This window comes from Helianthus annuus, chromosome 12 (genome assembly GCF_002127325.2).
Source record: "Helianthus annuus cultivar XRQ/B chromosome 12, HanXRQr2.0-SUNRISE, whole genome shotgun sequence".
Classification (NCBI taxonomy): Eukaryota; Viridiplantae; Streptophyta; class Magnoliopsida; order Asterales; family Asteraceae; genus Helianthus; species Helianthus annuus.
Genome location: NC_035444.2, coordinates 20,884,983 through 20,900,337, shown reverse-complemented (window position 1 = coordinate 20,900,337; position 15,355 = coordinate 20,884,983). Strand labels below are relative to the sequence as shown.

Here is a 15,355-nt window from a genome sequence, read left to right as displayed (position 1 = left end):
CCACATTAGATCTTCCTTTCACACCACTTTCCCCCAAAGTTCATACAAAAAGATAATAATAAAGAATAGATCTTCAACATTTGAACATCATTTGACCTTTGTTAATTCGGTAGTTCAAATTCCATTTTCATTATAATAATACTAATTATTATATAATTAATTTATGTCCATCTTCTCGTGATTTCCCACCACCTAATTCTCACATTTTTGGCTTTTCACACTTTCAATAATCATTGTTTCTCACTCCCTCTCTAGGTTTCTTAATTTCATAATTTCTTATTCATTGATCCAACCGACAAAAACTTCAAATCTTACTGTAAATTCATCAACACCCATTTCACCAATTTACGTTTATTCAACTGGGTATTCTTCTTTTCGATGTCACATCATTGTGATACCCAAATCTTGAATTCTTGAATCTTTTTTTCCATTTTCTCACACACCCAGTTCGTCCAACACCCCCAGGTGATTTTATTTGGTTAAAGATTGAATCTTTTTGCAATTTTATGAACACCCACCTCAAGATTTGATCAGGGTATTGCTTAAAGTTTGAATCTTTTTGCAATTTTATGAACACCCACCTCAAGATTTGATCAGGGTATTGCTTAAAGTTTGAATCTTTTTGCAATGAGTTAATTACTGTTTTCGTCCCTGAGGTTTGTCAAAAATAACGGTTTCAGTCCATTAGTTTAAAAATTGCGATTTCAGTCCATTAGTTTCATTTTCGTAACCATTTCAGTCCACTAACTTAACTCCATCCATTTATTTTGTTAACTTTGAGTTAACTAACTAATTCAGGGACGGTTTGCGTCAGTTTTAGAAACACAGGGACTTAAGTGTAAACTATAAAACATTAAAACAAAAAACATAGTAAATTCCAAAAAATTAAAAAAATTCCAAAAAAACCAAACAAATTCCAAAAATTTCTAAAAAAATCATAAAAATTCTAAAAAATTCTAAAAAATCCAAAAAATCCGTTTCGGCGCGAACTGTTTCGAACCCGAACAGTTTCGAGCTTAACCGTTTCGACCCATACCGTTTCGACCCGAACCGTTGCGAGCTGAACCGTTTCGACGCGAACCGTTTCGACCCGTACCGTTTCGAGCCGAACCATTTCGACCCGTACCGTTTCGAAGCCGAACCGTTTCGAACCGAACCGTTTCGACCCGTACCGTTTCGAAGCCGAACCGTTTCAAGTCGTACCGTTTCGAACCGAACCGTGCCGTTTCGAACCAAACCGTTTCGAGCTGAACCGTTTCGAACCGAACCGTTTCGACGCGAACCGTGCCGTATCGAATCGTGCCGTATCGAACGGAAATGGTTCGGCTTCGAAACGGTACGGCTTAGAAACGGTTCGGGTCGAAACGGTACGGTTCGATACAACGGTTCAGTTCGAAACGGCACGGTTCGGTTCGAAACGGTACGGCTTGAAACGGTTCGGCTTCGAAACGGTACGGGTCGAAACGGTTCGGCTCGAAACGGTACGGGTCGAAACGGTTCGCGTCGAAACGGTTCAGCTCGAAACGGTTCGGGTCGAAACGGTACGGACGGTTCAGCTCGAAACGGTTCGGGTACGAAACAGTTTGCGCCGAAACGGATTTTTTTGGATTTTTTGGATTTTTTAGAATTTTTTTAGAATTTTTTTGATTTTTTAGAATTTTTATGATTTTTTAGAATTTTTATTATTTTTTAGAATTTTTTGGAATTTGTTTGGTTTTTTGGATTTTTTTTGATTTTTTGGAATTTACTATTTTTTTTTTGTTTTAATGTTTTAGAGTTTACACTTAAGTCCCTGTGTTTTTAAAACTGACGCAAACCGTCCCTGAATTAGTTAGTTAACTCAAAGTTAACAAAATAAATGGATGGAGTTAAGTTAGTGGACTGAAATGGTTACGAAAATGAAACTAATGGACTGAAATCGCAATTTTTAAACTAATGGACTGAAACCGTTATTTTTGACAAACCTCAGGGACGAAAACAGTAATTAACTCTTTTGCAATTTTACGAACCCCCAACTCAAGATTTGATCAGGGTATTTGATTTAGGGTTTGTATTTATCATATTGACCCAATTTGGAATCATAAAGGTAGGATTTTGATCTTATTTTTGAGTAATGTTTTGAGGTCAAAGAAGCTATGTGGTGTGAAGAACGGAAATGGATGTTAGATCATAAAGGTAGGATTTTGATCTTATTTTTGCTTCAAGTCATTATACATCTTGGTCGCTCCCGGGTGAATGGAATAACAGGATTTATGAGCTTCATCAAGTAGAAGCTTCTTAACCCCACATGTGTTAGGGACCCAGATTCTATTAAAACGAGTCTTTAGGCCGTGACTGCCTATCTCAAGGTCTTTAACTTGGCCGATAATTCTTTCCTTTTTCCAGTTTTCCGCCTTTACAGCTTCATCCTGTGCTTCTCGAATTCGTTCTAGTAAGCTTGAAGTCACAACAAGTTGCATTGATCGTACCCGTATCGGGGTATAATCTGCTTTGCGACTCAACGCATCGGCCACTACATTGGCCTTCCCAGGGTGGTAATGTATTTCACAATCGAAATCTTTGACTGTTTCCAACCACCGCCTTTGTCTCATGTTTAATTCCTTCTGATCGAAGAAATATTTCAAGCTTTTATGGTCGGTAAAAATTGTAAATTTTACCCCGTACAAATAATGCCTCCATATCTTTAAGGCAAACACCACTGCCGCCAATTCCAAGTCATGAACCGGGTATTTCTTTTCATGAACCTTCAATTGCCTCGAGGCGTAGGCGATGACCTTACCTCGTTGCATCAAAACACACCCGAGCCCTAAATAGGAAGCATCCGAGTAAATTTCCATGTCGTCAGTCCCTTTCGGTAATGTCAATACCGGAGCGTGGGTCAACCTTTCTTTGAGCGTTTGGAAAGCTTCCTCTTGCTTAACGCCCCATACAAACTTTTCCTCCTTGCGAGTCAATTTGGTCAATGGCAAGGCAATTTTGGAGAAATCCTGTATGAATTTCCGATAATACCCCGCAAGCCCTAAAAAGCTTCGGATTTCTGAGGGGTTTCTTGGAGGGTTCCATTTTGACACCGCTTCCACCTTGGACGGATCCACTAGTACTCCATCGGTACTAATGATATGTCCAAGAAATTGCACCTCTCTTAGCCAGAAAGCGCACTTAGAAAATTTTGCATATAGCTTTTCTCGTCTGAGGGTGTCTAATACTTCCCGCAAATGGCACACATGCTCAGCTTCATTCTTCGAATATACCAAAATGTCATCGATAAATACGATTACCGACTTATCTAGCATGGGTTTGCAAACCCGGTTCATGAGGTCCATGAAAGCCGCAGGTGCATTTGTCAATCCAAAGGGTATTACAAGGAACTCATAATGCCCGTACCGTGTACGAAAGGTCGTTTTCGGGACGTCTTCCTCCTTGACCTTCAATTGGTGATAACCAGATCGGAGATCAATTTTGGAGAACCAACTTGCTCCTTGTAATTAGTCAAATAAATCATCAATTCTTGGAAGTGGGTATCGATTCTTCACCGTGAGTTTGTTTAACTCTCGGTAATCGATACACATGCGCATACTGCCATCCTTCTTTTTCACGAATAAGACTGGTGCGCCCCACGGAGACACACTCGGTCGGATAAACCCCTTGTCAAGAAATTCCTGAATTTGAGACATCAATTCTTGTAACTCCGACGGCGCAAGTCGGTATGGCGCCTTGGCCACGGGTTTCGCGTCCGGAATCAACTCGATTCCGAACTCTACCTCCCGTTCTGGTGGTATCCCCGGTAGCTCTTGCGGGAACACGTCTTCATAATCTCGCACGACCGGTACATTCTCAATTTTGAGGGGTTCTTTTTCCGTTTCGCTTGCATATACCATATAGGCCTTGCATCCATGTTTCATGAGTTTATGGGCTTCTAGCATTGTGCATATCACCGGGTTACCTCCCTTTTCTCCATATATCGTAACTTGTTTTCCGCTAGGGGACGTTAGTTTTATTTCCTTTTGGAAACAAACCACTTTCGCGTGGTAACGGGATAGCCAATCCATTCCCACTATCACTTGGAATTCTCCCATCGACATCGGAATCAAGTCTATTGCGTATTCCTCGTCATCAATGTTCATTGTGCAGTTTTCACATACATCGCAAACAATAAAGCTTTTGTTATTACCTATCTCTACTTCTAAAGGCATAGGTAATTTTGTTAGAACAAATGAAGGGTGCTGAATAAACCCATATGAAACAAAGGATTTATTCGCACCAGTATCAAATAACACACGTGCGGGAATTGAGTTTACAATAAATATACCTGAGACCACGTCAGGTTCGACCTTTGCTTCAACAGCGGTCAGTTGGAAAGATCTTGCTTTGGCTTTTGAGGCTTCACCTTTCGAGTCTTGCCCTTCTTTCTTTCCCACCAGTTCCGGGCACTCCGATCTTTTGTGACCCGTTCGGTAACAGTTGTAACAAACGGTCACTTTCTCCGGGCATGATATAGCCATATGTCCCGTTTTTCGACATATGGGACAGGGCTTATCTTTGAAGCGACATTCACCCTTATGATTCTTGCCACAGATTTTGAAACTTAGTGTACCACCCTTTGTATCTGATTTCTTCGTTGTTTCATTCATTCTTGCTTTCTTGGTAGGGCTTGGATTTACGTCTCGTGCCCTTCGTTCACCCCGTTCTATACTCTTTTTCAGCTCGATCTCCCTTTCCCGAGCGGCATTGACAATCTCGGTAAGGGTCTCGTACTTTGAAGGGGTTATGAACTCCCTATACTCTGCGCTTAGCATGTTATGGTAGTAATAAACCTTTTGCTCTTCATTCGTTATCAGATCGTCACAGAACTTCATCTTGTCCATAAACATCCCCGTGATCTTGTCTATGGATTCACCTTTGTGTCTGAGTTGCATGAACTCTTCCTTGATCTTGTTTATGACCGCTTTGGGACTATGGTGTTTAAGAAACGGCGTCTTAAACTCTTCCCATGTCATGGTCTTAGCCGCTTCACTTCCAATCTCCTTCTTTTTATTATCCCACCAGTCTTTTGCCTGACCTCTTAATTGACCCGTACCATAAGCTACGTAGTCATTCTCATCGCAATGAGTTCTCTCGAATACTCCCTCGATATCACCTATCCATCGTTGACACACAATTGGATCAACCTCCCCATTATATATGGGTGGTTTACAAGCCATGAATTCCTTGTACGAACAAGGCTTTCGTCCTCCAGATTTTTCCTTTGCTAGATTCGAATCATCCTCTAGCTTCTTGATTCTCTCTTCTACTACTGATAAAACCGTATTTTGGATTTTATCAATGAAGTTCGATAAACTGTTTTCGATCGCCTTTCCAACCTCCTCGGCAATCACTATTCTCATTTGTTCGGTGACTCTTGGCACCGCATCACCATCACCTCCGCCCGCCATCTTTAGTACTGAAATGTTTACATATATTGTTAAACATTCCATTTGTAACACATGCTTTACTTGTTTTGATTTCATCAAGTTCATAACTTGATTTAATCATTCTTGTTTCATGCATTTCTTGTATTTGAGTGAGCTTACACACCCTTTTCATGCATATTTGTTCATGATTTATTTCTATATTCTCTAATTTCTACTTAAACGATTAACTCTTACCGGATGCTTGATCAAGCTTGAACCGAACACTTATTGGCAACCTTGGGCTCTGATTACCAACTTGTAACACCTAGTTTATAATACTAATTGTTTATAAGTTAGAACCATACATTTCGTGCCAAAACTTCAGAGTTTACAAAATGTTTTGAAGATTTAAAAACTAACTAGTTACAACATTCACAAGTTTAACCTAGAAAACGATGTTCAAGGTAAAACTACGAGTGTTTACATACTACAAAACAAAAGATCAAGTGCGGAAGCGTTATAATATGTGTGTTCGGTTCGACTCGATTGCTTGATCATCATCCTTTTTCTTGGGTACCTGAAAACTAAAAATTTTAAACAAGCATTAGCATTATGGTTCTAAAATTTCACGTATTCAACCAAATTCGAACACGTTATTCAAAGATTAAAATAAAAATCACATCAAGCTGGGCTCCACCGTAATTTACGGTCTCACCGTAAATTACGGTGGCTTCTGGACGATTTGGAACCCACCGTAAACCAGTAGGTTCCCACCGTAATAGTATACTGGCCACCGTAAATTACGGTACCACCGTAATTTACGGTGTGCCTTGTACAAAACCCCCTTGTTTCAAATGCAGTTTTGCTGGTTATTTTCGAGCTTCAATCAGCTTAATTTCACATAAATTGTTAAGCGGCTGGGCTAATTTCTCCATACTTGTATTTAACTTATGATAATACTCAACTATTCTCATGAGGGCATGTCTACGGATTAGCTTACAACTAAATTACAAGGCATTTAGTTAGTCGTTTATGCTATTGTCATGCATCAAATATCTAAACTTTAACTCCTATATTAAGAGCAAAGTTTCTTAACTTGCTTATGGTATTAGCTACACGGCTTACACGTCATGTAAATCGTGCATTATGTAATAGTGTCTTGCTTCTTGCTTATTTCTAAAACTTGTTTGACCCGTTTGGGTGCTGAATTTACACACCATTCAGGACATGCAAGATTTCATGCTTATCACTTGTTTTGACCCGTTCACTTGTTTAAGACGCAAAGTCTCTTTCGGGACACAAGGGTCTATCCTGTTTATCATGCTTTATACTATGACATAAAGAAAATCAATAATTAACCTTTACGTAACGAAACGGTATTTTCGTACCTTTAGAGCACGCCCTTTCCCCGTGGATTCCCCTCGACTTGTCCGCTTGACGATCCGGACTCTTTGCCTAGAAATTTCAGTTTACAACATGTTTAGAACTCTTTTTATGACCACAATCACATCATTATGGACCATTATCAAATCTGCGTTTCTATCAACATTTTACATTTAAATCCTCACTTAGGCATTTCAACAAACACCTAACGGGTCAGATTTTCCTACAATCATTACCAAGTTCATATCTTGTAATTTTCATCGAATTTCACTTTAATTAAACGACTTTGCACATATCTTATCATTAACATTTCAGAAATCACTTCCAAATTTCAGATTGTGCTAGAACAAGAGTTTTAAATTCTGCATTTATCAAGTTTCTTGGAGTTCACTACTCACCTACAATGGGGATTATGTAACCCTACAAGTATCATACAAGGTTATGTCAAGAAATCATCTAGGGTTTGATCCTAAACCTCATAACCCTTCTAATTTCAGCCATGCATCAACAATCAAGTTGAATTTCTTGTTTTTCACACTTAACCTAGAATTCAAGATGAACAAAATATCAAGATTTTACATACCTTTAATCCCTACAGCGAGGTGACGATTAATTTGTGTTTAGAACTTGATTTGAGACAGATTTGGGGCTTCAATTTAAAGGATTTTGGTATGAAGCTAGGGTTTGGAGAACCCTCCTGTCGCCCCTCTTCTCTTGATCGACCAGACACACCAATTTTGGTGTGTTTGGTTTGGTTTTGTTACTATTAGTAACCAACTTTTCTAATTTGACAAGTTTAGTCCCCCAGCTTTGTTTTGTTCTTAAGTTATTGTGTTTTAGCCATATCTTGCATTATTTCAAGACTTGAACTTAACTAGATTATATTCCTAGTTAGTAATTTCTTGTTTATTAATTCTTTAAAGTTTCAAGGTAAGGGTTTTTATTTTCGGGGTGTTACAGAGGAAAACTTTATGACGTGGAGGAGAAAAGGCAGAGAGAAAGAAGACAACGCTTATGGCCATAGAATGACTGTCAGTGAAAGACGCTAGTATGTTTTGTGAGGGTGGGAGGGGTTGGGGTTCCACCCCTTCACCATCAAATCAACTTCAATACCTCATCTTTTTCAGAAGGTACTTGTCGGAACCCACTCTTCTGACGCCACTCTCCACAATCAATACCTACAAGTCTGGCTCCAACTCTCAATGGTTACAAACACACACAATCAATCGGTAACCAGCTAAGGAATTTTCTACTCGGTTTTGGTACCTGATTGACTGATGACGCTGTACCCGATCGGATACAGATACCCAAAATAGGGTTATAGTCTACGCCCCACCCACCCTGAAACAGGAAGGGGAGAGAAAAATACTTCCCCATTACAAAGAAGTCCCTATACATTATTTTATAATTCACTCCCTATGAAATTCTAAGTACATTTTTATAGTCCAACACTTCTAGATTTGTATGGCCTATCAATTGCAAAATTGTACAATACTCTTCCTCTTGTCACTTTCACCACATTAAATCTTCCTTTCACACCACTTTCACCCAAAGATCATACAAAAAAAAAATAATAATAAAAAAATAGATCTTCAACATTTGAACATCATTTGACCCTTGTTAATTCGGTAGTTCAAATTCCATTTCCATTATAATAATTATTATACAATTAATTTATGTTCATCTTCTCGTGATTTCCCACCACCTAATTCTCACATTTTTGGCTTTTCACACTTTCAATAATCATTGTTTCTCACTCCCTCTCTCTAGGTTTCTTAATTTCATAATTTCTTATTCATTGATCCAACCGACAAAAACTTCAAATCTTACTGTAAATTCATCAACACCCATTTCACCAATTTACATTTATTCAACTGGGTATTCTTCTTTTCGATGTCACATCATTCTGATACCCAAATCTTGAATTCTTGAATCTTTTTTTTCCATTTTCTCACACACCCAGTTCGTCCAACACCCCCAGGTGATTTTATTTGGTTAAAGATTTAATCTTTTTGCAATTTTATGAACACCCACCTCAAGATTTGATCAGGGTATTGCTTAAAGTTTGAATCTTTTTGCAATTTTATGAACACCCACCTCAAGATTTGATCAGGGTATTGCTTAAAGTTTGAATCTTTTTGCAATTTTATGAACACCCACCTCAAGATTTGATCAGGGTATTGCTTAAAGTTTGAATCTTTTTGCAATTTTACGAACACCCAACTCAAGATTTGATAAGGGGATTTGATTTAGGGTTTGTATTGATCATATTGACCCAATTTGGAATCATAAAGGTAGGATCTTGATCTTATTTTGAGCAATGTTTTGAGAACAAAGAAGCTATGTGGTGTGAAGAACAGAAATGGATGTTAGATCTGAAAACAGTAGTGTACAGGTAGTGAGGTGGGCTAAGTTACCGGGTCAAGTGATCCAGAGAACCAGATTACAAGTGTGGTTTATTAGGGTTTGTTCCAGCATTTTGATTTGGACTTGTTTGGTTCAGCTTGTGAGTGTTGGTGAGCTTTGGCATCCGAAGTTTTTCACTGGGGTTTTTAACAATATTAATGTATCCACTAGACTGTCCTCTGAGGCCACAACCGTCGTTACAACGCCACCACCACCGCCTCTGCCACCGCCAAGTGAGTATCATACTGGTAGAATTAAAGTTGTTGGGTTTTGTAACTTTCTATACTCATTAGGATGTTTTCTAGTACTGTATTATGTAGTTAAACCAGTTTGATACACTAACTGAAAACAAGTTTAAAACCGCTAGAAATTGCCTGGAATGGACGTACGCCTTGCTAAAGGGCGTGCACTTTTTTTGTGCCTAGGAGCTTGGTTTTAAAAAATGCGTATGAGACGCGCTTTGGAGTAGGTGAGGCGCAGACTGTACAAAAAGCGCACTTGAGCAAAAACTCTCTTCTCGTACAGGAAAGGTTTTATGCATCAGGATGTAATACATATAGCGTTTTAGGTTGAACATATATGCAATTTATCTACTAAATTATATATAAGGTTTATTTATAGGTAAACTTTGGGAAGGTGATACTAAAAACCTATGAGAATTAAAAAAAATTGCATAAATAAATTTCGCCTCGCGTACAAAAGCGGTGTGCTTTTGCGCTATATGCCCCGTGCCTTAGTTTTAAAAAGCGATAGGCGCACAAAAGCGACGAGGTCTAACATCGAGGCCCAAAGTGCAACAGCGGTGGGCTTTTCGTACCTGAGGCGCAAGGTGATTATACAATTTTTATACATCCAATAGGTTTTTAGCTTCCTTTACTCAACATATACCTATAATAAGGTTTTAATACCATTTTACCTACATGTACAAGCCAAAAAACCCAAGGTAAAACAATATTTCGGCATAAAAATGCCTCAGGTACATGAGGCGCGCGCCTCAGGCCAGACCCCCCCCCCCCCCCCCCCCGAAAAAAAAACCCCGTAAAATCTGTGCTTTTTCGGCGCTTCTTGTATTTACTCTAGGCGCTGAGCGAAAAAGCCCCAACACCTGAGGCGCTTTTTAAAACAAGGTCGGTATGCCTCACACTTTTTAAACCAAGCCTAGGCGACAGGCTCACCCTTTGCACCTTGAGTGGGCCTTGAGCCTTTAACTACCTTAGGTACTGTGTTGAGATGGTAGATTCTATAGAAGACAACAATGGTGAAAAGAGAATATTAAACCTGATACAAGAATCGTTATCTCTTTTCATGCACTAACTAATAACTAGATCAATCATTGATTGGTATGCCAAATTAATACTTTTAATGGATACGGTACAAGAATCCCTTTTATTAGCAAATTATACCAATGTTTGGGGGGATTTTGTTTGATTATAATTCTTTTGTTGTGCAGGGAATTACATAAGTAACGGGTTTCTCAAAGTTTCTTGTAACGGTGGTTTAAATCAAATGAGAGCCGCGGTTCGTGGGTCTTCTTTTGCTTTCATATCTACTTTATTCTTACATCTGTTATGTTTCATTTCATACCGAAATTTGTCGTTTCAGATATGTGATATGGTGGCGGTTGCTCGTCTTTTAAATCTCACTTTGGTTGTTCCGGAGCTTGATAAGAAATCTTTCTGGGCCGATCCTAGGTAATGTTGTATATTTCTAATAATAACCGTGTCTTTACGGGCATGTTATATCAGACTTTCAGTATGTTTGAGTTATGGTGTTTGCTTCAGTGATTTTGAGGACATTTTTAACGTCGCACACTTCATTGATTCCCTAAGAGATGAAGTTCGGATTGTCAAAAGATTACCTAAGAGATTTAGCAAAAAGTATGGATACCGTCCGTTACAGATGCCACCTGTCAGCTGGTCGAGTGAAAAATACTATCTTGAACAGGTAGGTATTTTTTAGAATTAGCATACCAATTTCAACTCCTGTTATTTGAATCTTATTTGCTATGCAGTTAAATCAGTGATATATCACCGATGTATCGGTTATCGATCCCCATGTAAAATATCGGTACCGATATTATCGGCGATATTGACCAATATATCACCGGTTTTCTTGATATCAGTACCTTTCTTCTTAGTTCTACCATTTGTCTTTCTTCTTATTGCTGCTATTAGTGTTTTAAGTCTTAATTGTTAGTGTCAAAGGTTAGTGTTTTTTTGGTTTTAAAAATCGAGAGGCGCACAAAAGCGACGAGGTCTAAAATTGTAGCGCAAAGCGCAAAAGCGGTGGGCTTTTCGTACCCGAGGCGCAAGATGTTTATATAATTTTTTTTTATATATCCCATAATATCCCATAGGTTTTTAGCTTCCTTTAACCAAAATATCGCTATAGATAAGGCTTTTATACCATTTTACTTACATGTACAAGTCAAAAAACCCAAGGTACAACATTTTTCTGCAGTAAAACGCCTCAGATACATGAGGCGCGCGCCTCAGGCCAAAAAGCCCCCAAAAAAACCCTAAAATTTGCGCTTTTTGGGCGCTTCTTGTAATTACACAAGGCGTTGAGCAAAAAAGCCCCAGAGGCTGCGCCTCGCGCCTAGGCGCGCCTCAGGCGCGCTTTTTAAAACCCAGAGTGTTTTAAGTCTTAATCAATTCCTACTTGCTACAATTGTTAGTGTTTTGCAAGTGCAAAAGGTTAATTTGTTAATGGTAGGAGAATATCCTAAATTCTTAGTCTTAAATTGCTATATATTTATATATATAAATTCTGCATGATATTGAATATCCCACCACGATAAGTCGATAACCTATATCTCAAATATCGGTCCTTGACTGATATCAGCCTTTTACCGCATTAACTGCTTTGCTTATCTGATGATTTGCTTTTCCTTTTTCACTACAAATCTTTGATTTAATCCCATTAATTATTCCACGAGTGAAGGACTCTTGTCAAATATTTTTTTTTGTTGCATAATATGGTTTCATGGTTCCAATTTTGTACCGAATTGCAGATTCTACCACTCTTTAACAAGCATAAGGTGATACACTTTAATCGAACGGATGCGCGATTAGCAAACAATGGGATTTCATTTCATCTTCAAAAGCTTAGGTGTCGTACGAATTTTCATGCACTAAAGTTCACGCCTTCTATTGAAGCTCTTGGGAATAAATTGGTGGACCTTCTTCAAGAAAAAGGGCCATTTTTGGCATTGCATTTAAGATACGAGATGGATATGTTGGCGTTTTCCGGTTGCACGCATGGTTGTACCATTGAAGAAGCCGAGGAACTCAAACGGTTAAGGTAATGGTTTTATATATTCAAATAGGGACCATTTCATCCACATGTGAACACACTATATTTATGCATATAGTGCATATTACTAACTACTATTCCTGGAACCACTAGGATTTATAGTGTGAGTCATTGTTGTAAGAATTGCTAGGCGCTAGTCGGCCGGTGGGATACAGACTAGCGATTAATCAGATTGAGATTTTTTTATATAATCTTCAGTTTTATATATATACGCACACATTTTTATGTGTAATTTTTTTAGCAAGACAAGTTTTAACCCCTCATCAATTCATTTTTTTAAGTAGACAAGATTAATCACTGAAATTTACAAGGTTTGACCGAGAATGGCCGTTAATTGGCTGGACTTTGTCCGGAACCGCCGATTTTGGCTGATTAGGACTGCCTAGGGCTGCCGTTGACCGCCTGGCAGTTAATTGGCCGATTAGAGGAAAATTACTTGGTGAACCTCTGGCTAGCGATTAATCGGCGACTAGTCGGATGCTAGTCGGGATTTTTACAACCATGGTAGAGTACCCTTTTTGGCCTGATCCGTCCGTTATTCCTGACAAAGGAGTCCATTGAGGTTATGTTTTAATCTTGAACAGTAAAAAAATATTAGCTTAGAAGGAAACATGTCAAAGGAGTTGAATAGGTCTAGAAAGTCGTGTATTTCTAATTCATAAAACCTTCTAAATCATACTAAAGAAATAATATAATATATTTAAACCATATATGTCTTGCCAATTATCTGAAAAACAATTTAACACTTTTAACAAAAAAGGTTGGCCTGGACCAAGTAGTAAATAAATACCCTTTATGACCAGTTACCTGACCCGCCCATTTTTATGCCGGTTGTTGTTTTTAGGTATGCGTTCCCATGGTGGAGAGAGAAAGACATCGTGTCAGAAGAAAGGAGATCACAAGGTCTTTGTCCTCTTACACCCGAGGAGGCAACATTAATTCTACAAGCACTCGGGTTTGACCAAAACACACAAATATATATTGCTTCTGGTGAAATTTACGGCAGTGAAAAAAGACTTGCGGAGTTAAGGGCGACATTTCCTCGAGTAGTAAGTAACTGACCGACCTTATGTTTCATTGAATTATATGATGTCTTTAAGGTAATTAATCTTTTTGAAGTAAAGTTTTGACTGTTGATTGTAACATGTAAGGTGAAGAAAGAAACGTTATTAGATCCAGAAGAATTGAGACAGTTCCAGAATCATTCGTCCCAAATGGCGGCTCTTGATTTCATGGTTTCGGTTGCTAGTAACGTTTTTGTTCCGTCTTATGATGGCAATATGGCGAAGCTTGTGGAAGGTCACCGAAGGTATGGTTACATGTTCGTATAAAGTATAATGCACACATGTATAGATGTACATATGGGTGTAAACGTGCCGAGTTGCTTGTGATCTACTCGAGATCAGCTCGCTAAAAGCTTGAATCGAACTGAGCCTGACTTATTTACTTAGGTGTAAAATTGCCTAATTGTTTTATTAAATGAGCTATACTATTATTGTAATTTGTAATAATATTATTTACTTTTATGTTTTGTTTGAAAACAAAGAGTAACATGCCATTTTCGTCCCTGAGGTTTGGCCACTTTTGCAACTTCCGTCCAAAGGTTTGTTTTTCCGCATCTGTGTCCAAAAGGTTTGAAATCTTGACATTTTGATCTGACTCGTTAACTCCATCTATTTTACTCGTTAACTCCACCCAAACCCTTTAATCGTCACAAAAATGTCTAAAAAGACAAAAATACCCATGACTTAACGTTAAAAAATGGATGGAGTTTAGCGAGTCGGATGAAAATGACAATATTTCAAACCTTTTGGATCCAGATGCGGGAAAACCTCAGGGACGAAAATGACATTTTACTCTAAAACATGACAAAAGATGTTTGCAGATCAACACAGCTCTATATAGTTTTGTACCAAAAGATCACTTGTTTCAACTTGAAACCGTTCATTATAATTCAGGTACCTTGGCTTCAAAAAGACTATCCAACTAAACAGAAGAAAACTCGTAGAATTAATAGATTTTCACCAAAACGGGACACTATCATGGAACGAGTTCTCAAACGCTGTGAAATCATCGCACGAGGACAGAATGGGCCAACCCAAACATCGTACGATAATTACAGAAAAACCGAAAGAAGAAGACTACTTCTACGCCAACCCTGAAGAATGCTTCTGTGAGACGTCAAACTGTACCAACTCACAAGTTTCACCAGTAAGTAACACAATCCAATGATGCCTGATTCACAAACACGGTTTTAAGCCAACTGTCGTAGACGCAAATAGCAAGATCGCGCGTAAGCGACATGGTTTTGAAACGGGTGTAAAGATACCGTTGTAGAAATGAGATTTGTGGAGGTTGGCTGCAAATAGAAAATGGCTCAGAGTTGTTTGTACTTGACGGGTGTGTAAAAAGGATGCACTGCGTGTAAGTCGTCTTTCTGGGCATAAAGATTTGTTCTTTTAATTTGTTTTTGTGCTTATTGTTTCTATAGTACAAAATATATAAGAATGCATATTTTTTTTTGATAAGTTTACAAGATTATTCATGTAAATTTTTCATATGTTGGTTCTTGTTTTCATAGATTAACCGGCTTAGTCATGGGTTCGATAGGTTCTACTTTCACTCAAACGAGCTCGTTGTTGATATAAGAAAATACCTAAGATTTGTGTCTATCAGACTCGTCTTTAATTACATAGTTTAAAGATATATAAGTGTAAAATTATTATCTGTATATATAGTTTATTATCTTTGTGACCACCATCTGACGTGAGTAATAAACATAATATGAACATTATGTATTCTGTTGCAACGCGACCTAGATCGATTCATAACTGATTTTCGGGTTCCACGTGAATTGAACC

General features: G+C 38.3%; 1 protein-coding gene and 1 long non-coding RNA gene across 2 annotated transcripts; one reads left to right on the top strand and one right to left on the bottom strand.

The window, feature by feature from the left end:
* Nucleotides 1-5,735: 5,735 nt before the first annotated feature.
* LOC110894305 lies at nt 5,736-6,847 on the bottom strand. The gene is made up of 2 exons (XR_002566242.2): nt 6,779-6,847; nt 5,736-5,974 (listed from the first exon to the last, which is right to left on the bottom strand). It is a non-coding gene; the product is annotated as an uncharacterized LOC110894305 (long non-coding RNA).
* A 1,489-nt stretch (nt 6,848-8,336) lies between these two features.
* LOC110894304 (rhamnogalacturonan I rhamnosyltransferase 1) lies at nt 8,337-15,074 on the top strand. The gene is made up of 8 exons (XM_022141509.2): nt 8,337-9,412; nt 10,630-10,697; nt 10,782-10,870; nt 10,961-11,123; nt 12,193-12,482; nt 13,339-13,543; nt 13,646-13,803; nt 14,453-15,074. Exons 1-8 carry the CDS (start codon nt 9,136-9,138, stop codon nt 14,724-14,726), a joined length of 1,524 nt encoding a protein of 507 aa, XP_021997201.1. The 5' UTR covers nt 8,337-9,135; the 3' UTR covers nt 14,727-15,074.
* The last annotated feature ends 281 nt before the right edge of the window (nt 15,075-15,355 follow it).

Coding starts and splice junctions, on each gene's coding strand:
- LOC110894304 (XM_022141509.2), top strand. CDS start 9,136: ATGGATGTTAGATCTGAAAACAGTAGTGTACAGGTAGTGAGGTGGGCT. Junction 11,124..12,192: donor AAAAATACTATCTTGAACAG/GTAGGTATTTTT, acceptor ACCGAATTGCAG/ATTCTACCACTCTTTAACAA. Junction 12,483..13,338: donor GAGGAACTCAAACGGTTAAG/GTAATGGTTTTA, acceptor TGTTGTTTTTAG/GTATGCGTTCCCATGGTGGA.